This window comes from Artibeus jamaicensis, unplaced genomic scaffold (assembly GCF_021234435.1).
Source record: "Artibeus jamaicensis isolate MK-2021 breed Jamaican fruit bat unplaced genomic scaffold, CSHL_Jam_final contig_335, whole genome shotgun sequence".
NCBI lineage: Eukaryota > Metazoa > Chordata > Mammalia > Chiroptera > Phyllostomidae > Artibeus > Artibeus jamaicensis.
This window is the reverse complement of record NW_026521800.1, coordinates 2,975,882-3,001,549: the sequence shown is the minus strand read 5'-3', so window position 1 is coordinate 3,001,549 and position 25,668 is coordinate 2,975,882. Positions and strand designations below refer to the sequence as shown.

General features: G+C 45.3%; 1 protein-coding gene across 6 annotated transcripts in view; it reads right to left on the bottom strand.

Moving 5' to 3' along the window:
- Positions 1 to 25,668, bottom strand: part of RREB1 (ras responsive element binding protein 1) — a 180,435-nt gene that overhangs the window by 61,082 nt on the left and 93,685 nt on the right. For all 6 annotated transcript variants that reach the window (XM_037158663.2, XM_037158662.2, XM_037158660.2 and 3 more), the window contains 5 exons: positions 14,956 to 15,075; positions 9,199 to 9,322; positions 8,401 to 8,612; positions 2,422 to 2,511; positions 1,263 to 1,426 (listed from right to left, as the gene is read on the bottom strand). In XM_037158663.2, coding sequence (XP_037014558.2) covers positions 1,263 to 1,426; positions 2,422 to 2,511; positions 8,401 to 8,571 — 425 coding nt within the window. In that variant the 5' untranslated portion in view covers positions 8,572 to 8,612; positions 9,199 to 9,322; positions 14,956 to 15,075. The remainder of the gene's footprint in view (positions 1 to 1,262; positions 1,427 to 2,421; positions 2,512 to 8,400; positions 8,613 to 9,198; positions 9,323 to 14,955; positions 15,076 to 25,668) is intronic.

Below are 25,668 nucleotides of genomic sequence, written 5' to 3'. Positions count from 1 at the left end.
AGAAAGTCATATTATACTCTAACTTACAGGACTTCCCACTGTGTAATTCACAGGCTTTAAATTTTTGCAACATTACACAGAAACACAACTAATAGCATTTACCAAGTGCTTACCATGTACTGGGAGTGCGTGCTGAATTTATTTCCTAATCCTCATCCTGGTGTTCAGTATTCTGAATCTCATGTTAAAGAAGAGGTAAGTGAGGTACAAAGATTAAGTAAGTTGCTCAAGGACAGAAAATCTACAAGTGGCAGAGCTGAAATTTGAAATCAGGTGCCTAATTTCGAAGTCCAGAAATTTACTATCATATACACTTGTGTGTCCCAAGTACACTATCAGTGCTCATGAAACAATTTTAGGTGGAATAGACTGGACCATCTCATATTAGCATTATCCATAAGAAGACATCAACTTCACAATACTTATATAAAGCTTTCTTTTCAAACAAATATGAAAAAAAAAGACATTAGTCAACTTTTAAAAAGAAAACAGCATAACTACTAAAAGAGAATATGGAAAAAAACTGCCTGATTTTCTGAGAAGCTGAAATTCTGAGTACCTTTAAAAAAATCTTTGTAGAGTTCTAATGTTCCTAAAATGTTCGTGTTTTAACCCCTCAAAACATATGCAACCATCCTATAAAGTACATTTTCCATTGGTTCACCCCACAAAATTTTAATATGCCTACCACTGAGCTCCCTCCCACTTCTGAGTGAACCTCTTTCTCCCTCAAGAAAGTAAAAATTCCTGACATTTATCAGATTTCTTATTTCTTCATTTTATCCTATCTTACCCTGAAGCTCCGGGACCATACAACTTAACTATCTATTTGAAGGCCCTAGAAATTTTTCTTAAGACAAAGACCTGAAGGGAACCTAGTAGGCATATGCAGCTAATTTTTAAAAGGCAGGGGTTACAGTGCTATTCCTTGAGGGCTCCTCTGTATCTGATAAGCTGCCTAACTCTGGCACCCAAATAAAGAAACTGTAATTGGCAAAGGGGAAGGACTCTGTTTCATCCTCATCCCCAAAGGGCCAAAGACTCAGCCTAGGTACTTCAGTTTCCCATGAAGAGACACCTCTAATACTTTGGAGATAGTATCACAGGCAAACAAAACCATCTCTGGCTTTTCCATACAGAGCGAACAGATTCAGAACTCTTAGTTTTTAGGCAAGTCCTCTTTCTGATAATGGCTCAGGGGGCACTTTACTTTTTGTCAACCTCCAGATGCCAGTTACCAGGCCAAGGTGGCCCTCACCCACCTGTGCATGTTCCCATTGGTGGTAAAAGACTGGCCACACACAGTGCACTTGTAAGGCCTCTCGCCAGAGTGCACCAGCATGTGGCGGTCCAGGGAGCTGGCTGAGCTCAGCGACTTCCCGCAGATGCTGCATGAATGGTCTGCCCCTCCAGTGTCCGTGTTGTGCTGCAGAAAGCAATCACCGCAGTGGTCACTTCGGGTGGGTCAAAACTTGAAAATGCAAATTTAGATATAATAAAACCAGTAAAAGTTCTCAGCTATTTTTTTTCTGTTTCATTTTAAATATCTTCCCAAATGTCAAAATCTATCAGGAACACAGGCAGATATACATTCTGTACAATTTTCTTCTAACCCCCTGTTTGTTTTGAAAAGTACTTCTGCAAGGCTCAGAGAGAGCTGGAATCTTTGAAGGTCTTTCTTGGAGACACATATAGGTTAACTGACCACATATATCACATGAACAGGAAAACTCAACTATGAAGCAAGTGTGTGAAATACGGTCCTCATGTTAAGTCAGCATCCGTTCCCCAAGTCTGACGACTCAGGCTTACTGCCAGGGGAAGAGAACTGAAATCTGCACAGTTTGGGGAGGCCTGACAGCTGAAACATGTTAAGAAGGAATCTACTTATCCAAACCCAGTTACTAAATGATGTTATTATTCAGTATCATGTTATAATTTTAATAATGGCACTCCTTCACTGTTCCAGATTTATCGATGATTCATCACGAATCGTTATAGCAGGCGAAGGAGAAGGAAAAAAAATCTCATTATAAAGGAGAAAAGCCAAGAGATTCCCAAATCAAGTCAATTCCCTGCTGCGTGACGTAAGGTTGTAACAGTATAAAGAGCAGGGGTGTACAACTACAGTCTCACTGTACTGTAAGAGATTTGGTTCATACTGACAAGCCATGTACGATGCAAAGTCTTCTGTTATATGTGGTCAGTTAATGCAATATTTGCTAAATTCTGAAAAGGTATTCTGTACTGATCTGGGACTTTGTCACAGTAACACGGACACAAAAATTACTTCATAACCACCTCTCGAAATAATTAAAATAGTAAATGTAAATTAAACACAGCCACAATTCATACACTGAAATCCAATCACCTTGCCCTCTTAATAAATGATTACAACAAAAATATAAAAGCAGCGCAAACCTGACGAATGTGCATAGTTAACTGATGCTGTGTAGTGCAAATCTTTTCACACAGGGGACAGTTATAGGAAGACTTCTCCTCTTTCGTTTCCTGCAAAGATACAATAAAAGGGAGAATCACTTTCACCTCGGTGCACGAGCGCCTCTTTGTCTCTGTTCTGAGCACCCGTGTCTCAAGCTGCAAGGGAACAGCTGCGAGGAGGGGCTCAGGAGCCTGCCTGGTGTTCTGAGCCTGGGCAAGTTGCCGTCCGCTGGCCCTCAGTTTCCTCATGTAAAATGGTAAGAATAATGGCTTCTATCGCATCACCCTGTGATGCAGACTAACTCAGTCAACACGCACAAAGCACAGGAACAGTGCCAGGCACAGGGTAAGTGCTCAATAAATATTAGTGCTCTTATTAGACAGATACCATTTAATGAGTCGTCAGTGATGGTGGAAAACAAAGCATCAAGTCGTGGCAGAGGTAGGAAAGGAATCCCCTCCCGATCTAACCAGGCTCCGGCCACTCTTCCACCCGTGGGATGGGATGAAGTTCTCATGATAAAGACCCACCCTCCCAACAGTGGGAGGCCTCGGGGCCCAGCTGGGTGCCCAACAGGCATGAACATGACCCCTTTCACTCCCTGTTGGTGCCTGGTTAACACTGCTCACAATATTTAGTAAGTAAGAATCAGAATGCTGCCCCGTGGAAACTATGATAAAGAATGACAGTGCAAACTGAAGGCTTCCACAGAGGTGACAAAAGAACCAGCTCGCTACTTGGAAAAGGGGCTCATTTTATACATAGGACAGGCTTCCTTCACACAATGTATTTTACCTTTTAATGGAAAATGACAGGCTCCTTCTCTACTTATACAACTTTTCTTTCAAATCCTACATGGACAGTTGTCATGGGCATGCCTGTCATACACACTTCATACACTCAACCCCGAGGCACCACAGGTCTCCGTCCTCATCCCCAAAACTAACGGGATCAAGGCCTGGGCACCTCTCCCCAGGAATGTAGAACTGAGATGCCGAGAGACTAAGATCCATGGGTTTCCAAAGATCAGACGAATCACCCGGGGAGCTTTCTGAACTACAGATTTCTAGATCAGACACACAACAGGCTGAATCAGAATCACTGGGGTGTGGGCAGCTGAACCCCTGCAGTGTTCCACAAGCTCCCAGGAGACCCTGGTATGTGCCCAGGTTTGGGGATGACTAAGATACTAAGTTGGGTGATCACCAGCACTTGAATTGAAAGTTCACGCAGGGTTGGGGCCAGACCCAGAGGTGTGGTGAGCCCAAGCCACACACACAACCAGGGAAGCTGTCTGTGCTGACGGAAGTGGGAGACCAGGCAGGCCCAGACAGAGGGAGGGCTGGACTGGCGGGCATCTTTCAATAGCCTTCTTTTTCCTTGTGCTCATCTGAATGAGTTTCTGTTCCCTGAAAATAGTATCAATTATTAAACACTTATGATGTGCTAAACTCTATATATAAAGGTGTCAGGTTTTTCACAACCGCTAAGACACATCCACTATTACAGGTCCCTTTTTCTGGATGAGGAAACTGAGGTACAGAGTGGCAAGTAACCTGCTCCAAATCAGAGAACTGTTACAGAGACTCAGGACTGAAACCCAGGCCAGCTTCTCAACAGGCCATGCTAATCACTGTGCTATATAAATCTGACACACACACACACACAAAGACGAACCCCAAGGCACAGAAAGGAAACACCCATGTGGTTGGCTATGAGAGATGATGAAAACAAAAGTCACCCTGAAGACTATAAAAACAAATGGCAGCACCATAAACCAGATGGGGTGGAGCGAATGCACGATGATGTCTAGTACATAGCTGCCTACAGTGATTCCCGCTCACGCTTCAAAGACCGGCAGGCCTCATTTTAAGCACTCCAGTAGTGCCCCCTTCGCTTTTCAGAGTTTCAGCTACCCATGGTCAACCCCCATTCAAAAATATTAAATGAAAAATTCCAGAAATAAGCGATTCATACATTTTAAATTGCACGCCATTCTGGGTAGTGTGATGACATCTCACGCCATCCTGCTGTCTGGCTGGGACGTGAATCATCCCTTTGTTCAGCTTCTCTATGCTGTATACACATTTGTCACTTAGTAGCTATCTTGGTGATCAGATCGAATGTTGAGGTATCACAGTGCTTATGTTCAAGCAGCCCTTATTTTACCCTGTAATGCTCCAAAGTGCAAGAGTAGTGATCTGGCAATTCAAATATGCCAAAGAGAAGTCATGAAGTGCTTCCTTTGAGTGAAAAGATTTGTATGTATAGGAAAAAGCACAGTGCTGTAAATAAGGGTTCAGCACTATCCGTAGTTTCAGGCATCCACTGGGGATCCTGCGAAGTATCCTCTGTGGCTAAGGAGAGGATACTGGACAAACCTCTTTCTAGTCTGTGGCACTGGGTCTGAGAACTAGGTATGCTACACATTCTTTACTCTCAAATTTTAAAAACTTACAGACATGAATTCTAAGGAAGCTGATTAACCTAGAAAAACTAAAACCTGCCAGACTCCATGAGTCATCCTCAGAATCCCCCTCCTGGCGGACGTCCGATGCACGTGCCTGGGGCGCGGTGGGGGCACCCTGCCTCCTCAGTCCAGTTCCCCCACGGTCAGAATGGCACTGGCCAAGAACCACCAAAGGAAAAAACCAAAAACAAAAGTAGCAATGACAAAATAAGAGCACTCACTATAGTAATGAGAAATGTCTCATAGCCAGGCCAAAACGCAGTCTTGGGTATTTTTGTTGAATTATTAGATTAGCGACACTACATATAAAAAAAAATTAGAGGAATATTCATCAGTAGGATGTAAATAAATGTTAAAAAGCCAGGTCTCCAAGTGACCGGCTTCTGGAGGAGGCAAAAAATTTTTTAAAAGATTCATCTTTCATTCACCTCGAGGTAGATGGCGCTAACCGGCATTGCTCCTGGGGTTTACCATGAACTGGAACCCCAGCGTTCTCTGAGGCTGGCAGTAGCATGCTGCAGACCAGACCAGAGACCCCAAAAATCCACAGGGCTCTGGGAGAAGGATGTCTGTGAACTCAGACTTTATTTTTATAAACAAACCAAACAGAAAAGACAGCATCATGATGCTGCAAGAAGCGCTGCAGGAGAAGTCTGAATCCAGTTAGTGGGGCCATGCTAGTGGAAAGAGCACACTTCCTGAGATGACAGATAAAATTAGCAGCTAATGTGGTAACTAACCATCCCATAATGAAACAGTCTGGCACCTGTGTCAGCGTCCGGCTGTGGCTAATCTGTCCTGGAACTCGGTGGTAGCACCCATGGGACTCCTCCCCAGCGCTCCCTCGCAGCCCTCCACCGCACTCCCAGGTCAGGCTGAGGCATGCGCTCCCCTCCGACTGCATTCTGCTTTAGTTTGTTCTTCCAATGCACCCAACTTCCCCATGGTACCTGTGGCCTAAGCTTCCCTTTCAAACACTAAGCCAGTGCCCAGGAACCTGGAGGCACAGGAGGCAGATGAAAATAGCCCAGGCACACACCTGTACCATCTGCTTCACCACACGTGCACAGTCAGCCCCAATTAACATGCAGGGACAGAAGGGCTCTACCCACTGTCTCTGAACCACTGGGAAACACCCAGAGCCTGGACCTGCACCACCTCTGCCTAAGCTGGGCTATTTAAGGAGGAGGTGATCGCCACCTACCACTTTCTCTTGCGAGAACAGAGAAGGAAGAGGAGACAATGACCTTATCTATCTCATTCGCCCTGAAATGCCTGACACCCAGGTGCAGTACTTGGCTGGAAGCCGGAGCGGGTATGTACTGTGAATTGAGTGAATGGGTGGAGAGATGAACAAATAGATGGAAGGAAAGACGGTCGTGTGAGAGTGGAAGTAAACCTTTTCTTCCCAGAGCTAGTGCTCCTTCTTGACTCAGGCCACAGTCATACAGGCTGAGTATTTTCTCAGGGACCCATAGGAAGAGAAGCATGTAGAGACAAGGGAAAAAAAGAGAAAAAGGTATCAATGCTCCAACCCTGAAACAGTTTAACTCTGCCAAGTCTTCAGCCTTGAGAAAGGAGTGAAGAAAATGAAGACTCCCATGCTGTGGAGGGATTTTAGGTTGGCACAACTTTTCCTGGAGGATAAGTTATATCAAAAGCCTTACTTAATGTTTTACTTCTAAGAATTTATAGAAAATCATTATAGATGTGCTCGGACAACTCTGGATAAGGGTAGTCACTGTAAGATTGTTAGTTAAAAGAAATTATTCCCAAAAGCCCAACAGGCTTACTTTCATCTCCATCCCTGGTATCTAGGCAAACTCTTAAGACTGCCTATTTGCTAAGGGTTTGGTATGAGCCCAGTAAATCAGTCAAACCAAAAATCAAATGTGGAGGAGCTAGTTCATATGATATAGATTCAGAGAAGAAATGAGATCTAGTTACTCTCATTCCTTGAGCTTTGTTGCAACGGTGCTAACAGGAATGCAACCACTTTGCAAGTGCCCCCTTGGGACGTCATTTAAAGGTTCACCTCATTTCCCCAGGGAGGAGACACGGGCTTTCGCTGCCCCACTAGTCCTCCCAGCCCTGCCCACTCGTTACTCTCTCCTTCTTCTCCTGACCCGATGCCCGCTAAAGGTTCAAAAGGACTAACTCGCCTCTGATGTGGAATTCTCTGCAGCCAAATTCTGTGCTTCGTCACGGGTGGAAAGCCGGGGAGCAGCCCCAGCACGACCAGTGCTTATTTTTTTCCTAATCTGAAGACGTAAAAAAAAAAAAAAAAAAAAAAAAGCCAATAAGGTGGCTTTGAAAACAAAATTAACTGTTTTTGTAAGTAAGGTAAGTAAGGAAATGAACCACCTCACAGTAGAGGACTAGGTTCTGTGTCTTGAACACCAAATGAAGAAAGCTGACATTCAAATGAATTTACAGGGCAGAGAATCAGGGTGTCTTCACCCACACTGATACCACAGCACAGAAAATTTTCTCCATGAGTCAAGGAAACTGAAGTAAGCCATGAAAAGTTTGCACTTGAAAAATTATTACAACCTCTGGGTATGTCTATTTACTTCTCAGTATGAGGGGAGACCCCCCCCAAAAAAAAACTGGAATTATCTTCTGGACAGCGAGCCCCTTGTATAGTACAGGCTTCCCCCAGCTAGGTGAGTGTTCTAGGAACCCATCTGTATCAGTGCACCAGCTGGGGATGTTCTGAGAGGCTGCACTGGCCTTCAGTAAGTTTAAAACTCTTTCAGAAAGTTTACCTACTTTATGATGGGTGATTTAAAGCGCACCTGCCCACATCAAACTGAGTGTTCAGCAGTTTTTGACCAAAAACATCACGACCCCCGTGCTCCACCCTCCCTATTCATTTGATCTCCCGCAAGCGACTTTGCTTGTTTCCCTGGATGAAAAAAGTCCTCAAAGGGAAACATTTTGCTGGTGTGGAGAAGGTGAAACAAAAAAATGGCAGTTACACTAAAAAGCATCAAAATTGATGAATTAAAAAATTGTTTTGAGCCCTGGCTGGCGTAACTCAGTGGATTGAGCGCGGGCCTGCAAACCAAAGGATCGTGGTTTGATTCCCAGTCAGGGCACATGCCTGGGCTGCAGGCCAGTTCCCAGCAGGGGATGCACGAGAGGCAAACATACATTGATATTTCTCTCCCTCTCTCCTTCCCTTCCCCTCTAAAGATAAATAAATAAATCTTAAAAACAAACAAACAAAAAAGCCCTGTTTTGATAAGTGGAAAAAACATTTTGATAGGTGTATTACATCAAGTGGAGAATACTTTGAAAGGTGAGTGAAGTTTAAACATGTAATACAGAATTTTTTATAAATAAATTCCGGGTTTTTTGAGGGGTTCCTTCTTGCACATCCAAGATTTTGTCTCAGGAAGCTGAGGATCAAGGAAACATCCATCTCCCAATGTTCTGAGACGGAAGCCACCAGATGTCACCACCTAGCGCACACGAAGCTTACCTGGTTCCTTCGGCCAATCCGATTTGGTCCTGGTGGCTTCGTGGGGGACTTGATGCTCTGTGGGCTCCCGCCATTCTCGGCGACCTTCCCTACACTCATTACCGCTGACATCATGGTGTTGATGGAAGACAAGTCTGAACCTTCCAAGCCAATGGGCGAACTTGACGTCATTGGGACAAGGGTTATGCGTCTAAGAAGCCTCTGCCATAGAACTGAAAATCGGAAATTGCTGATGTCATCGCTGGCACATTTAGGCTCCTGCCAGAGCCAGTGGCACTGGCCAAGGCTACCATACTCTAAGTCAGGCCAAAACGCCGACAGCCCGCCGTCTTCAGTTCAAACCAAGACTCATATCCAGAACGACCTGAGCTTTCATCTAAATGAAGTGTTGTCACACCAAACTATAACCTCGCTCCTTTCTAAGCTCGTGCCACTGACACAACTCCCCAAGCCACCTGAGGCAGGTCTCTTTGCCTTTCCTGATCTTTCACTAGGCAGAATGGCAAAGGCTGAGCCAACGATTAGAAAGCCCAGGGTGCTTACGCATTCACTACTACAGGAATGGTGGAGACCTGACAGCTGGGAACCGTCAGGCTTTACTCGACTCCACTGCTGCAACCCAGTGATTTCAATAAGGAGCCCAAATTGTGTAAGACAACTGAGATACAAACCCTGTCAAGATTATAACCAAATTTCAACTTAACATAAAAAAGGCTGCTTCTTAAAAAATACAAATAGGTAATATACCTATACCCCAGAAAATGGACAGAAGAAAACCCAGCCCCCACTGCCAATTACCTCCATTTTCTGCCCCAACTGATATACTATGAGATTTCTCCTTGCTATAGCTATCATCCACGCAGAGTAGGAAATGAGTCTGTGCTTCACTCCTTTTTTCTTGTCTTGATATCACTCGTTGACACTGGAAGGGAAGCAAAGGCAAAATGATTCAATGCATATCTTTTCATTTAGTTGAAGAAAAAAAATGAAGCCATGTATTGGCTACAATCTCAGACCACAATATTCACAAAGAACACATGGAGCACAAATGAGGAGATATTCACAAGGAGATTTTTAAGTCTCCTTTTTCTTCAAAACCATATTTTATGGTTGTTTTCCAACCTTCACTGATGTTCTGTATGGTGCTGTCACCCTTAGTCCCAACAGCCAAAAGGGTTTTGTGGTAATTTACTTTCTGAAGCATAAGTGTCAAATTTCCTTTCCTACTCTATCCCATAACCCATAAGGACTCTCAGACTCTGACTTGACTGTCCTCCTACCTCTGCCTAAAACGGGCCAAAGACAAGGCAGTTGAGGAAGGAATTCAGTGAAGGCCCACAGTCTGGAAGGTATAGGTCAGACCTAAAGGAAAGCAGGTAATGTGAAAAGAATGACCAAAGGGAACAAACACTGTGGCACATGGCCACATCAAAACCTGCCTCTTTGGCCCTTCCCTAGTTACACTCCATGCGAGCAGAAGGATGATGGCTATAGGCATGGCCAGCTATGAGTTCACAGGTCAGGGATTTCCTTCCTTTTATGCCGGAAGATATTTTATTGCTGCAGCCCTGCCAGTGAGCCACATACCCGGCTATCCCACAGCGTGCGTCGGTGAATTTAACAGCTCACCACTGCAGTCAATGATCACACTCATTAGCTCAGCAGCACAGTGAATGCTTAGGAAGAACACCAGAAAGAATATGATTTCTAGTGGTTTCTTCCTCCAACTTTAGGCAATGAGACCTAGGACAGTACAAATGGCAACACCCACAGCAGCTACAAGTGTGTGCAATACCAGAGCAGGAAAGGCCTGGGAATATAACTTCATTAAGTGATGTTGCCATCAATTCAGAAGTCCCAAGCTAAAATCCTACCAGGAAAATCACTAAAGATCTCAGGAACAGGGCTTTTCTTGTCAATGAGGCAAGAGATCCTTTCTTCTCCAACACCCCTCACATATTTCCTCATAAAGAAAGGAAAAGCTATTAGTAGAGCAGATCCCTTGCTGCGATCTACGGAAAGTCAACCCTCGACACAAGGGTTTGAAGAAAAGAAAGGAAAGTTATGATCAAAATTAAACAAAACAAGCCCAACTGTCATTTTTACATGAAGTTTCCCCATGCTAGAAGACCATTTAAACTTATTAAAGATTGTGCTTCAAACTTTCCATTTTTAACTGTCTTTGAAAGTTTATTTGGGAGATTTCTCTTTGCAGAAGACCATGTGACACAAGTGCACACATGTAAGTGCACATGCACCTCACTTCTTTATAACATGGTTTTAACTAAAGTATCATGGGTCCCCTGGAACTGTTGTGATCAACCAGCATGTAATTACTGCTTGAGCCAAATAAGTAGACATCTTCAATCCCCAAATCATCTTCATTCTTTAAATATACTTCCCCCATCGTTTTAATGTACATCAAATTATAAAATAGCTGACTAGTAATCTTTACTATAATTATGTCAATAAAAAGAAAATTAACCTTTCTACCAATTTATAAGAGCTTAGAAGGCGATCTTGCTTTTGTCCTATGACTCTACTTAGAAAAATGTAGTAGAGTCCACTCAAATCTGAAAATAGGTTAAACACCTTTAAAACTAAAGTTTTAAGTTAAAATAAAAATCATTTTTTATTATTTTTGAAGATTTTATTTATTTATTTTTAGAGAGGGGGAAGAGAAGGAAAAAAGAGAGGGAGAGAAACATCAATGTGTGGTTGCTTCTCATGCGCCCCCTACTGGGGACCTGGCCCACAACCCAGGCATGTGCCCTATACTGGGAATTGAACAGGAGACCTTTCGGTTCACAGGCCTGTACTTAATCCCCTGAGCTACACCAGTCAGGGCTAAAGAACATATTTTAGTTCTATCAACATGTAAGGAAAGAAAGTGAAGAGGAGGAAAACAGTCAATATGAAATTAACAAAAATATATTCAGTAAACTGAGCCAATCTGCTGGTAAGAATTTTTGTTGCAGTCCCTATAACATCAAAGACACATTCTTGCAAACTTCGTGTAGTAAATACAGAATGCCTAGCAATAGCCACAACAGTTAATCTGCATAAGGGCTGAAAGTCACAAGGGCTTGTCCTAACTGGAAAAGGAAAAAAGTCACATAAACTTGTTTCCCATTACATCCAGACAAGAAGACACTTGCTTAGTTTACTTCCTCCTTTGGGATGAAGCATGACGTTACCTACCCATTGATGACACTGAGATCACTTACATTTACTTCCTTTTCCTGGTTTAAAGGTAAGTAAATAGCAATTTAAAAAAAACAATGGAGATTTCTCTCTCATCTCTGTTCTGAAAATGCAGTTAACAAAACAAAATGACTTCTGGCCCAGATGGAGGCGTAGGTAGAAACACTGTGCCTCCTCTCACAACCAAACTTAAAGACAACAAAGATTTAGAAACAAAAATGCAACCAAACAGACAGAAAAGTAAACTGTACCAAAGTCTGACAACAACGAACCATTCATCCAGACTGGTAAGAGGGGCGGAGTTGGCAGCGGAGAGGGAGTCGGCAGCGGAGAGGGGTCCGGGCAGGAGGAGGCGGTGGTTGGTGACCCGGGCGGGCCCAGACGGAAACCCAGGAAAGCTTGCAAGATGGCTGGCTGACCACGGACACACATTTGCGCGCAGATAAACCAGGCAGGTTTAAAAACAGTCAGTGAGACAGACCATGCAACCCAGGGCCCCAGCGATGAGAAATAAAGCCTAAAAGCACCGATTGAAAAAACTTTTGGGGGCTGAGGTGCAGGGAGAAGCTCCTAGCCCCACAGGAGAGTTTGCTGGGGAGACCCACAGAGTCCTAGAACAAACACAAGCCCACCCACCCAGGAACCAACACCAGAAGGGCCCCATTTGCTTGTGGGAAGCGGCAGAGGGGACCGAAATCCGAGAGAGAGTGGAAAAAATGCCACAGCTCCCTCTCTGACCCCGCCCCCAGTCACAACCCAGTGACTGGGTAGACCTGCCCTGGTGAACACCTAAGGCTCCACCCCTCATACCTAACAGGCGCGACCTGATGGAAGCATTATGGCTCAAGCAGAAGAACAAATCAAAGCCCAGAGCCAATACTTCTAAGTGACCAAGAAATAGCCAACCTATCAGATGCACAGTTCCAAACACCGGTGATCAGGATGCTCACTGAACTGGTTGATTTTAGTTGCAAATTAGATGAAAAAATGAAGGCTACACTAAGTGAAATGAAGCAAATTGCACAGGGAACCAATAGTGATGGGAAGGAAACTGGGACTCAAATCAAGTGAGTGGACCAGAAGGAAGAAAGAAACAACCAAACAGAAAAAAAATGAACAAACAAAAATTCAAAAAAATGAGGAGAGGCTTAGGAACCTCCAGGACATCTCTAAACGTTCCAACATCTGAATTATAGGGGTACCAGAAGGGGAAGAGGAAGAGCAACAAATGGAAAACTTATTTGAACAAATAATAAAGGAGAACTCCCCCAATCTGGCAAAGGAAATAGACTTCCAGGAAGTCCAGGAAGCTCAGACAGTGTCCCAAGGAAGTTGGACCCAAGAAAGAACACACACCAAGGCACATCATAATTACATTAGCCAAGATTAAAATGAAGGAGAGAATCCTAGAAGCGGCAAGAGATAAGGGGACAGTCACCTACAAAGGACTTCCCATCTGACTGTCAGCTGATTTCTCAAAAGAGACCTTGCGGGCAAGAGGGGGCTAGAAAGAAGTATTCCAAGTCATGAAATCCAAAGACCTACATCCAAGATTGCTCTATCCAGCAAAGCTATCATTTAGAATGGAAGGGCAGATAAAGCACTTCCCAGATGAGGTCAAGTTAAAGGAGTTCATCATCACCAAGACCTCATTATGTGAAATTTTAAAGAGACTTATCTAAGAAAAAGAAGATAAAAAAGATGAACATTGAAAGGACAGCAAACTCACAGTTATTAACAACCACACCTAAAACAAAAGCAAACTAAGAGGACAGCTAGATCTGGAGCAGAACCACAGAAATGGAGATCACCAGGAGGGTTAGCAACAGGGGAGTGGGAGAAGGTGAAGGGGGGAGAAGGTACAGAAAATAAGTAGCATAGATGGTAGGTAGAAAATACATAGGGGGGAGGGCAAGAATAATATGAGAAATATAGAATCTAAAGAACTTGAGGCACATAGACATGAACTAAAGGGAGGGAATGGGGAAGGGGTGTGTAGGATGGAGGGGAATGAAGGGGGGGGAAATGGAACAACTGTAATGGCATAATCAATAAAATATATAATAATACTAACAATAATAATAATAATAATAATAAAAAGAATGGAAGGATAAAAACAAAAAACTCCCAGCCACACTCTTTGAAGAATCACTATACACAGGCCTGAAGAGCTGTTTCGGAAGCGACCCAAACCAGCCCCTTGGAGCTATTTGCAAGATTTTACTCCGGTTCACTCTTATACTTGAATTCTCCACTGGGATGATGGTGATGGAGCAGGGAAGAAGGGGAAGAACCTGGTGTGGAACACAATGTAGTACACTGCTCCACGCTGGGAAAAAACTACTTTAACACTGAGCTCATTTATGCGCTAATTTAACCAAAGGCCAGTTGGTCAGTATCAGTCATTTCTACCTACCCAACGCCTGTACCCTGACTATATTGGAGTAGTAACTCAAAAACTAATGAACCGTTACTGATACTCAATTGTAGGGAATGAAAGACAAGTTTAACAGTTTAAGATCCATTTACAAAGCACATTTTTCTTTCTTGATATTTATATAGTCTTAGTATTTTTATTCTCTTTGTCGTCCCATTTCTTCTCCCTGAGAGCATCCTGCACATCAGCCTCACCACTGTAGATAGTAATAATAATAATAAATTAAATAAAAATAAAAATCACTGTCTCCATGCTAATATAATCTCCTCCAACTGGATCAGAGGTGCCTGGGAACCCAGGTGAAATTCCCAAATCACAGGTATGAAAAGAAATCATCATCCTCATTGACGTGGCCCAGGGCACTGGCCTGGTATTCCAGTTTTTTTTTTTTGTTTTTTTTTTTAAGATTTTATTCATCCATCTTGAGAGGGGAAGGGAAGGAGAGAGGGAGAGAAACAATGTATGGTTGCCTCTCGTGTGTCCCCCGTTGGAAACTGGCCTGCAACCCAGGCATGTGCCCTGACTGGGAATCAAACCGCGATACTCTGGTTCGCAGGCCTGCGCTCAATCCACTGAGCTACACCAGCCAGGGCTGTATTTCAGTTTTTAATGCAAATAGTCTGGAATTCTGGGTGGGGAGGAAGAAGCAGGAAATGGGGTCGTCTGAAGCATTGCTTTTCTTTTGAGACAAGACACTAGGCACCCTTTCCGAGATTTTTCATCCCACACCTCAGGCCCAATAGGTCAAGAAGAACTAGCAACTCAGTTACAATTTCACTGTGGTTTTGCATCAAAGCCTTGGGTGACCTGAGAAGAGGGAAGACAACTTAAAGGGAACATGGGGAGGGAGAGAAAGGAAGACTCAACATTCAGAGTTATTGTGACTTAAGGAAAGTCCATGAAGTTTAACCGACCTGTTTTTTTTTTGGTCTTATCACACTGGCCTCCTTACTGAGGAGCTGGCACTGGCTGGGCCCAAATGTGTGCAGGGTCGCGCCTCAAAGCCACCACCTCTGGAGCAGAGCAGGAGCAACCTACAAAAATGAGAAAAAGGTGACATTATGAGGGAGCCAACACCAAAAATGATCCCATCTCTATATTTCTCCACTTGATACCACCAGGAGGAACAAATTGAGAACAAAACATTTTCCACCCACTTTCTGCACTTCACAAGCAAAGCTCCCAGCTCCTAGGCTGATTCCACCCAGTGGTCCGTTAGCATCCAGCAAGAGCAGCGGCAGTCAAGTGGGGGTCTGAGACAGCCAGGAACTCTCAGAGCATGCTCCAACAAGGCCAACAACGGCATCACTTCAGAATGGCTTGGACCACTGGCTCCAGGTGGAGCTTCAAGAATCTTAATGACATGTTAATGCTGATGGGTGAAGGGCAAGACATCATTAACTACTATCGGAAACAGAAAGGAAAAAAAGAGCTGGAGAAAGTAAAAAACATGGAACGGCCCTTCAATGTAAAGAAGAATTATGTATCTTTCCTTGAGTTGTGGAAGAACTGTCCACAACAGTTCAAACAGGACCAAATACCTAGTTTTTTCTTTTCTGTAAAGAAGATGCAGAAAAACCACTCAAATTACATGTGCCCTTCAAGAGCCTGAGAATGTCTATTCTGGGTGCCAAGGGCCTCAAATGCCTGGCCGGGGAGAAAGCTGTGTCTGGCCCTCCACAAAGCGAGAGAAAACTGGGACGCAGCATTTCCCAGAGCGACAGCGTTTGGCCACTCTCTAGGTCTCTGGAAACAGCATCCCGTAGCCCAACTTAAAAGTGAAGAACTGGTAATAAAGACTAAGTAAAATGGACTGCCACACAGACAAAACCTGTTGAGCAATACTTGCTTGGTGTGTTTTCTCATGTCTATTCCCTTTGGGGGTGTCGAGAAAAGCTGCCCAGTCATGTGACGTGCCCAGTGACACGCCTCCGTGTGCACGGAGTCACTGAGCACCTAGGGCAGCAGCCTCTGCCAGACCCGCCTGCTGTGCCGCGGGGGGTGGGGCAGTGAGGGGGCCTGCCGAGCTGTTTCTGTTAGAAGCAGCCGCTCCCGGTTTCTGACGCTGTGACAGCGCCTCTCACTGCACACCTCACTGCTTCAATTCGCCATCTTTTTTGGGGGGGGCAGGGGGGCTTTCATTTTTTGAAAAGATCTCGGGATTTTGAACAAAGTACTGCATTTGTGTATAATATGCTCCCGTGTATCCTGTGCACCTACGTTTTTGGCCCAAACTTTCAGAAAAAAAAACTTTTCCTTTTAATGTTTTAATTCAATTATTTATTTATTTTTAGAAACAAAGCCGATTATTATATTCCAGGGTATTATTTTTCATGTGGATATTGTTATTGCTTTCTAGAGTTATACTTTTAATTCATAAGCATAAATAAAGAATTTTAAATTTTATATGGATACAGAATTAGTACTACCCATGTATAGTGCACATCCTTACTTTTCCCTCAAAAATTTGGGCAAAAAAAGTGCGCATTATATACAGCAAAATACAGTATGAAGAAACATTAAATAACTCATAGGGATAGCCCCTGAATGGGGCAAGGATCTGAGGAAAATTATGGACCCTCCCACAGAAATACGCATAGTCTCTACAGCTAACATTTTCTTTCCGTACTGGGAGAGCCAGGGATCCCAGAAACCCATCTGGGATAAGTGGAAGAAGAATCCTGGTTTTACTTGATATATAGTCCACGTTCCTTTAAACTATGAATTAAGTCAATTTTATTAAAATTCCTATGAGATTTCAGAAATACCGAACAAAATATCCTTTCAGATCATCTCCAGCCATCTAAACTTAAAGATGCCTAAGGCAAAGTAAAAAAAAAAAAAAGGTTTCCCAGTTATTATTTTTTTAATTAATGGCACATTTTGTTAAGAACAGAGTCTAGAGAGGAACTGTTGCATGCTTTTTTTCTAGAAACCACCAAGATCTCCAAATAACTGAACATTTTCTATAAGTAATAAAAACACATCAGAGACAAGTCTCTGAAATTTTTTCAGACTGTAACTAAGAGTATCAAAATTTGGACATATTCTCTCCCTTTATTTATTTTTATGGCTTTTAAAAAAAGATTTCATTTATTTATCTTTAGAGGGGAAGGGAAGGAGAGAGGAAGAGAAATATCAATGTGTGGTTGCCTCTCGTGTGTCCCCTGCTGGGAGCTGGCCTGCAACCCTGACTGGGAATCGAACCGCGGTTGTTTGGTTCGCAGGACCGCACTCAATCCACTGAGATACACCAGCCAGGGCTTTCTCGCTTTATTTTTAAAAAGACACTTTAAAAAGTCCAAGTAGCCTCTTAGTACACCTGGGGAAAGATGGGGAGGAAAGGGCCAACCTGACAGACTTGACCCTGAAACTTCGATCCTCTGATCTCGAATGTAAATAGTTCGAATAAGCTCGGTAACAAGAGTCGCTACCCTGTTTACTCTGGGCTCCACAAGGCTGGAGGGATTCACAGAACTCAGAGTGGAAAAGTACAGGACAGTTCTTGGACAAAAACCCAAGACGCCCCTCACTTCTATGAACACTACCTCGGGAGGAAAGGAAAAGAGGGGGAGGGGAAAGCCTGGTGACAGGGCCTGTGCCCTAGAAGATGACTCCTGTAGGGAAATGTGACAACACAGGCTGGGAGGGGGAGGCTCTGGCTCCTAAGGGAGGCTGCCTCATTTCTGGGTCCACATCCCCACACAGGCTTTGCCCAGGTCCAGTGGAAGTGGGATGACGTGGGGGAGAGGGCAGAGGTTCCTCTGTGAGGATGATGGGAGGGGAAAGCCAGCCTCCACCCACCACAGGAGATAAGGGACAATGCCGTGTAAAGCCTAGAAGATTAAGAAGCCGGTCCCTGGGTCCAAAATAGCAAAAAAAGAGATGAAAGATAAAAGGGAAGATAATGTAGAAACAAAGCTATCCAGTTTCTGAAAACCCTGCAGATTCTTAAGGTACAATCTAAAATCTGTCCTAAGGCCCCAAAGAAAGATGGCTAAGTTTGGATGCCTAGGATGACTGAAAAACCACCCGGCCCTGCCCCCGCTCCGGGCCAAATGACAGTGAACTTTACAAGACCAATCCAGGAGAGGGGCTGTGCTGGGCCTGCACCGAAGTCCTCGAATGCCTGGGATGGTTGAGCCACTGATTGGAACAGCCTTCACTAGATGGCCAGTTCCCCACGGCCCAGGACAGGCTGAGAGAGTTTAAGAGGAGTTTAGATACTAAAATGCTGTGAGCTACTATGGAGCTTCACAGCAACAAGGACATCTCTGGAACGATGGGCTGAGGCAGGAAAGAAATATTCTTCCCCGGTCTCGGCTAGCTGGGGCCAGAACCAAACCAGACTGGATGTCGCAGCGTGGCACTGCCCATTCTCCCCCGCCTGCCAAGCTCAGGGCAAAAACCGTCTCCTCTAACCAGGACGGCCTTCCATGTGCTCTGAGGCCTGGGACAGCTGCGATGACAGCTCTGAGTTCCAGGAAGTTGATGTGTTTCTTGGCTTAGGGTGCAGCCTCTGCCTTGGATTGGGCGGCACCCACGCAAGTCACCCTGCCCCAGCTGACATGAGCTTTGGTCCAAGGGGGCCTTGGAGGGTCACACTGAGTGGGTCCTGCACAAACAGGCACTGTGAGCTGCTCCACCAGTTCCGGGGACCGCTAAGAAGAAGGGGATGCACCCTTAAGTCCACATTCAAGACAGCAAAGTACGAAGGGGTGGGGAGACTGTAATCCTGGGACCCAAGTCTGGGCGTGTGGGCTTCCCCCTGGGCTGTCTTCTGATCTCTGCCTCAAGACTACAGGAAACACTCAGACTTTCTAACCTGTCATTCAAGGCCTCTTCTGGCCTTTTTGCTTTCTAGTCTCCACAGTTACCTCTGTTCAGTCTCTTCTCCCAGAACATTACTTCCCCCAACCCCTCTCTCAGGGGCCACTTTCCACATGCAGCCCAGCCTCCCCAATCCCCACTCACCCCAGGCTCTTAGTTCCAAACTTGAACTCTGAAGTAGTAGCACAGCTAACACTTTTTGAATTCTATGTATCACATGCTTTAATGTTTGTAACAAACACCCTGTGAAGTGTACAGAAAAGAAAATGAAGGTGTAGACATAGGCGAGAATTAAGTAACTTGCCCCAAACCCCATGGTGGTAGAACAATGTGAATCCAGTGTCTACCTCTGTTGAGTTTCTTCTGGGAAGAATTTCCAACTCCTAGCACAGGGCTTGAGAGAACAGATGCGCTGCCCACAGTCACATCCTCTGACTTCCGACAGTCACATTCTGAGTCACTTCTGCCCTTCCAGACTGTTCAGTGCCTGGCCTGCCACTTCCTTCTATCTCTAGGCAGGAAGAAGGAGCTCTCTCCTCCCACCTTCCCCTTTGCCTTACTCTCTGTGCAGGAGACAGCCCTGGACTTCCATCTCGGACTAAGAAGTTCATTGTGCAGGACAAGAGTTTGCAACCACTCACTGCCCTCACTGCACAAGGGGTGGGGAACTCCACATCCTGCACAGCCGGGTTCTAGAACTCGGGCAAGGAGACCGGAAGGAAGGAAGCCACCAGGCTCTGCTTGAGATGCCACACAGCCCAGTCCTGTCTGGGTGGCTGGATCTAACTGATCTACGAATGTGAGCTCGAGCTGAGATGTGACCTGTGTGCTCAGGTTACTTGTGCTTCCATGAAAATGGAAAGCAAACCTGGAAAAAAGGAACCTCTGATGGGGATGCCCAAACGTCAGGTACTGGGGTTCCAAAAATGTGTGTGCATGGGAAGTAGTGGGGGGCAGCTGACAGGGAGCATAGATGGTAGAGAGTGAGTAGCCAGAAGTGCACAGATCAAAAATTAAGCAAACACCAGGTTCTCAACACAGGGAGATCATTATGTGGTACTACACCTTAACTGTACATGGGGCTGAAAAATTCAGACCCAGTGGTCTGTGTGTCAGCTCCCAGGGGACTTGTCTTTTCGCAGAATTCTGGACAAAGGGCAACACCAAACCAAGGATCTCCCTGAAAAACCTTTCTGCCATAAAGATGGAAAAGGAGCTACCCTCAGGGCAAAAATCCAGGTACTCATTCTAACTTTAGCTTTATTTGCCACAATAAAATAATAATAAATAAATAAGGGGGGGATGAATGTGCACAGGAGCTATTTTAGCTTCCTCAGAAACAGGCATGTGCGGGATGTTAGCTTCAGACAAGGCAGGGCCAGCAGCAGCTCTTGGGGAGCAAAACTACTCGGCCTGGCCTCCACCCAGCTGTGGACCCTCAAAGCTGTCTTTTCCCAGCAGACGGCACCCACCCAGCTCATGCCACTTAAGGAAAAGCTCCTTGGAGGGTGCTGTTGAGCCCTTCAGCCAGAATTTCCAGAGGCTCTGGGCACCCTCACAGTCCCCAAGTTTCTCTGATGCCCCTGGGACGTTATTGTGCCACAGAAGCCTGTGAGAAGGGGGGTTGGGGGAAAAGCCAAGAGAAGAAGCAAGCCTATGCACGGCTCCCCTCTGGCCTCAGAACTACTTCACCTCCTACTGTGGTTTGTGTCTTAATGAGACTCACAGCTGGAGGAATAAAAATCAGAGTTCATCCCAGCTGCCTGGAGCGGGCCCCGTACTGATGAGGTTTCAGCTGCTCCAGTGGGTCTAATGGGAGCTGCTGACGCCCTTCTCAAAAGGCATGGTTCACTGTCCTTGGGTGAAGGAACTTTATTCAGTAAAGTGAGGGGACAAAGTGGGGCTTATGGGAGAGTGACAGGCTCCATACTGGAAGGAGTTTCCCTCTTAAAAATAATTTGGACATTTTAATTGTCACATTACATACAATTTCAGCAGACAGGCAAATGTTCATTTGAAAGACAGGGTTCTGCTTACCAGATTTCTCTATGTAAGTCCGATTCCATTTACTGTTTAAAATATAAACTGCTGAAAAGGTGGGGAGATTTTCCTGGTACATGCTAGATAAAACCATCCTAGGATACCCCATTCTTCTTCCTGCATCTCTCCATGGGGCTCTTGGCTTCTTTAGAGGGAGGAAATGGGTCAAAGTCCTGACTGCAGGCTCTGCTGTCAGTAAATAAAAGACTGTGAAGAAGCAGAGCCCCGTCCCCGCAGCTCTCCTGGGAACAGGTCTTACAGACAGGATCTAACTACTGCCAGACACGTGAAGCCAAGATGCGGCTGCCACCCGGCAGCCACCTGTCTTCTAGCGCCCTGCCCCTGTCCCCAGGTGAGCCCGTCTCTCCCCACATACCGCTTTTCTGCCAGGCCACCAGGGTCTGGGATTTCATCCATTTCTTGCCCAACTCAGCAGAAACCTGTGTATGGTTTTCTATTCTGCCTGAAGAAACTGGTGAGAAAGGGGGTGGGCAGCCAAGGGAGCCTGGATGAGGAAGCGCTCGTGCTGGGCAGAGGGCCCGGGAGCACCTCCAACCCCCCGGGCAGAGAAGGGCTTCGGGGTCCTGGCAGAGGACATTGTAGGACGAGTGTCCTGCAGGAGATTACACCAAGGGTCCATCCTAAGATCTACTCTGCTGGCTTATCAAAAATGGGTTAGGGGCGGCTGCCACATCACTCCTTGACTGAGGAGTTTAAAAACGGAAAAGACGGATACTACTGTAACAGAAAACGGAATCTAAGTCTGAGTCTGCCAGAAGTCTAGTGTGTGTCCAATTACATGTCCCTTTCCCAATAACTACGGGGCAATGACTGCTTGTGACATAAACTCTGAGCCAGAAACTTTGTTAGGCACTTTACATACACCCCCCAATTCTTTCCCAAATCTTATAAGGCGATATTAGATTATTTGCTGGTTATTACACAGCTTTTGGGGGGTACACATACACACAGATACCTATTTATTTAGGACTACCATTGCTGGGTCACGGGGTATGCACACACAAGCTCTAGGAGGCGCTGCCAAACGGGTTCCCAGAAAAGGTTTGACCAATTTACACTCCCACCGGCTACATAGGGGAGTTTTGGCTGCTCTGCAGCCTTACCAATATTGGATATTGTAAGTCTATTTTAAAACTTTCATTTAACTTTTGCCAAGATGGAGGAGTAGGTGGAAACACTGTGCCTTCTCACACAACCAAGTTTAAAGACAACAAAATTTTACCAACAACAAACGCAGCCAAAACACAGAAAATTGAACTATACCGAAGTCCGACAACAATGAACCCTTCAGCCAGACCGGTAAGAGGAGCGGAGCCAGGGACTGGTGGAGCGGGGTTGCACAGGAAAACGCTGCCAGACCGACCCAGGCGTGCAGGCTGCAGTTGGCGGATCCCAGGTGTGGGGTTGCGACGGGCGGACCCAGTGAGGGCGTGCAAGGCAGCAGGCTGACCTCGGTCACACATTCGAGTGCAGATAAACCGGTGAAGGAGCGAGCAGTGAGACAGACCACGCAGGCCCCAGCGGCAGGAAGCAGCAGAAGGGACCGCCATTGCCCCTCTCTGACCCCGCCCCCACAGAGCGTCAGAAACCAGCAACCTGGGTAGCCCCACCCTGATGAACACCTAAGGCTCCTCTCCTCATCCGTAACAGGTGCGAAAAGACCAAAACATGGCTCAAGAAGAACCCAAAGCCCCAGAGCCCATAACTCTACGCAACAAAGAAATAGCCAAACTTTAGTTCAAAACACTGGTGATCAGGATGCTCACTGAACTGGTTGATTTTAGTCACAAATTCGAGGAACAAATGAAGGCTAAGCTAATTGAAATGAAGGGAAATGTACAGAAAAGCAATAGTGATGGAAAGGAAATTGGGACTCAAATCAAGGGAGTGGACCAGAAGGAAGAAAAAAATGACCAAACAGAAAAATATGAAGAAACAAGAATTCAAAAAAATGAGGAGAGGCTTAAGAACCTCCAGCACATCTTTAAACGCTCCAACATCTGAATTACAGGGGTACCAGAAGGGTAGGAGAAAGAGCAGGTGGAAAACATATTTGAAAAAATAATAAAGGAGAACTCCCCCAATCTGGTAAAGGAAATAGACTTCCAGGAAGTCCAGGAAGCTCAGACAGTGTCCCAAGGAAGTTGGACCCAAGAAGGAACATACCAAGGCACATTATCATGACATTAGCCAAGATTAAAATGAAGGAGAGAATTCTAGAAGCAGCAAAAGATAAGGGGACAGTCACCTACAAAGGAGTTCCTATCAGACTATCAGAGGATTTCTCAAAAGAGACCTTACAGGCAACAAGGGGCTGGAAATAAGTATTCCAAGTCATGAAATCCAAAGACCTACATCCAAGATTGATCTCTCCAGCAAAGCTTTCATTTAGAATGGAAGGGCAGATAAAGTGCTTCTCAGATAAGACCAAATTCAAGGAGTTCATCATCACCAAGCCCTTATTATATGAAATGTTAAAGAGACTTATCTAAGAAAAAGAAGATAAAAAAGATGAACAATGAAAGGACAGCAAACTCACAGTTATTAACAACTACACCTAAAACAAAAGCAAACTAAAAGGACAGCTAGATCAGGAACAGAACCATAGAAATGAAGATCACATGGAGGGTTAGCAACAGGGGAGTGGGAGGAGGAAAAGGGGGGAGAAAGTACAGAAAATAAGTAGCATAGACTGTAGGTAGAAAATAGAGGGGGGGGCAAGAATTGTAGGGGAAATATAGAGTCTAAAGAACTTGAGACACATGGTCATAAACTAAAGGGGCGGAATGGTGGGGGAGGGGTGTACAGGGTGGAGGGGAATGAAGGGGGGAAATAGAACAACTGTAATGGCATAATCAATAAAATTTTTTAAATTTTTATTTATTTGGTTTTCTTTTTTCCTTTTTATTGAGTGCATTGGGGTGACACTGGTTAACAAAATCACACAGGTTTCCGGTGCGCAATTTCATAGCACATCATCTGTGTACTGCACTGCGTCACCAACCCCCTGTAGAAGCTCTTAAGGGGGAGGGTGAAAATTCTTGTACTTTCTGCTGTATCAGAAGGAGGACCACTAAAAAACCCTTCAAAGAAGGGCAATTAGCAAACTAGAAAACAGGGAACCCAGTCCAGGAGGAAGTAAGAAATAGCTGAAGGAACTAAGGAAGCTTAGCCCATGGAAGAGAAAGAACTGGACACACGCAACACTGGCTGCAAACACCCGAAGGCCTGGTGTGTGGAAAAGGGGCCCACACTTCCCACATGCCCACCATGGCAGGAATGGGGCTTGGGTGGGAGGCACAGAGAAGCAGGTCTGGGACTGCATTAGTCTTTCTACCAGAGCTTTGAACAACTAGTGGTGCCCACAATGGAATGAGGCTCCATAAGAGAATGAGCTTGCTGTCCCTGCGTATATTCAGGCAGAGGATCTTGCAGTGGCTGGGAGACCAGATCAAGATCATCCCTGTAACATCCAGATTCTGGGCTTCTAAGAGGATAGCCCCCTTTTCATAATACTGTAGGATTCTAAAGCATGCACCAGGAGAATGAACCACAGCAGTATAGCTTAAAGAGCACATGGTGTGGAGTCCAAACCTTGGCCTGGAAATTCCACTGGCCACCAATGGAGCAGCTTTAAGTCTCTGGGCCTTTGTTCTCTCACCTGGAAAATGAGGCGAAGAATACCCTATCTACCATACCCTATAGTACAAAATCAATCAAAGGAATATTTATTCAAACACTTTACAAATGGTATGGCACCCCCCTGGATGAGCTACTGATGCTGTGCTCTTTACCTCCCAACATTGCGGTTTATTTAGCCACTGGGCCAGCTCTTGCCGATGCTTCCATTCACCCACGGGCCTCCCCTTGGGTCTCCACGCTTGGATCGACAGTGCTTTGAGGGCAGGGGCCAGTTTTAGAATCATAAAAATATTTTGGCTCCAGCCCCTAAGTTTAATAACGAAATATAAATATAATAGAGTTCATCACAAATGCAATCCCACTGACAATAAGTAGTAGAATACGCTGTATGATGAAAAGGAAATAAAACCCCTCCAGCTTCAGTTTGCTGCTGGTATAAATACTGGTCCGCTTCACATTTGCTTAATCAAGGAAGTTCACTCTCTGGCTCCCACAGGAGGAGGCTCACTCATCCACAGTCCCCACACCTCTTCCCTCCCAGCCACGGAACCCAGCACAGTGCAGCTGACACCCAGCACCGCACCCCAGCCTGTGAGGCAACTGGATCCTAGTGATGGGACTCTTGTGGACACTCCTGTGAAGTGGATGTCCTGTCTTCAGTCACATTTACAGCCTAAGGGAGGAAGGTGGGGTAAAGTTCAGGAGCAGTTTGCTGAGACTTTTAGGCAATATCCTGCAACTGTTTCACAGGCCCTGAGGTCGTGGGGCTGGCCTTTCTGACATGCTCTGGTAAAGGGTCAGCAGCTGCAAAAACAGGATTCTCTACTTTTCTCCTGAGGGGGAGCTGGATGCAAGCTAAGTACCCCTAGGGCAGGTGGCTAACCTAGGATTTGGGCTTTAAATTCCCAGAATTCAGGGTGGTTCAGCACAGCAGCCCCTATAAAATAAAAATTACTTTGTTAAAGACACTACGGCTCGAAATGTTTCTACTCTACTAGCTCAGAGACGGCAGTGGAAGGAGGAGGTCACATCTTTCCTCTCCCACTGGAAAAGCGGTGAGCTGTGGTCAAAATATCACAGTGGGTAACCAAACG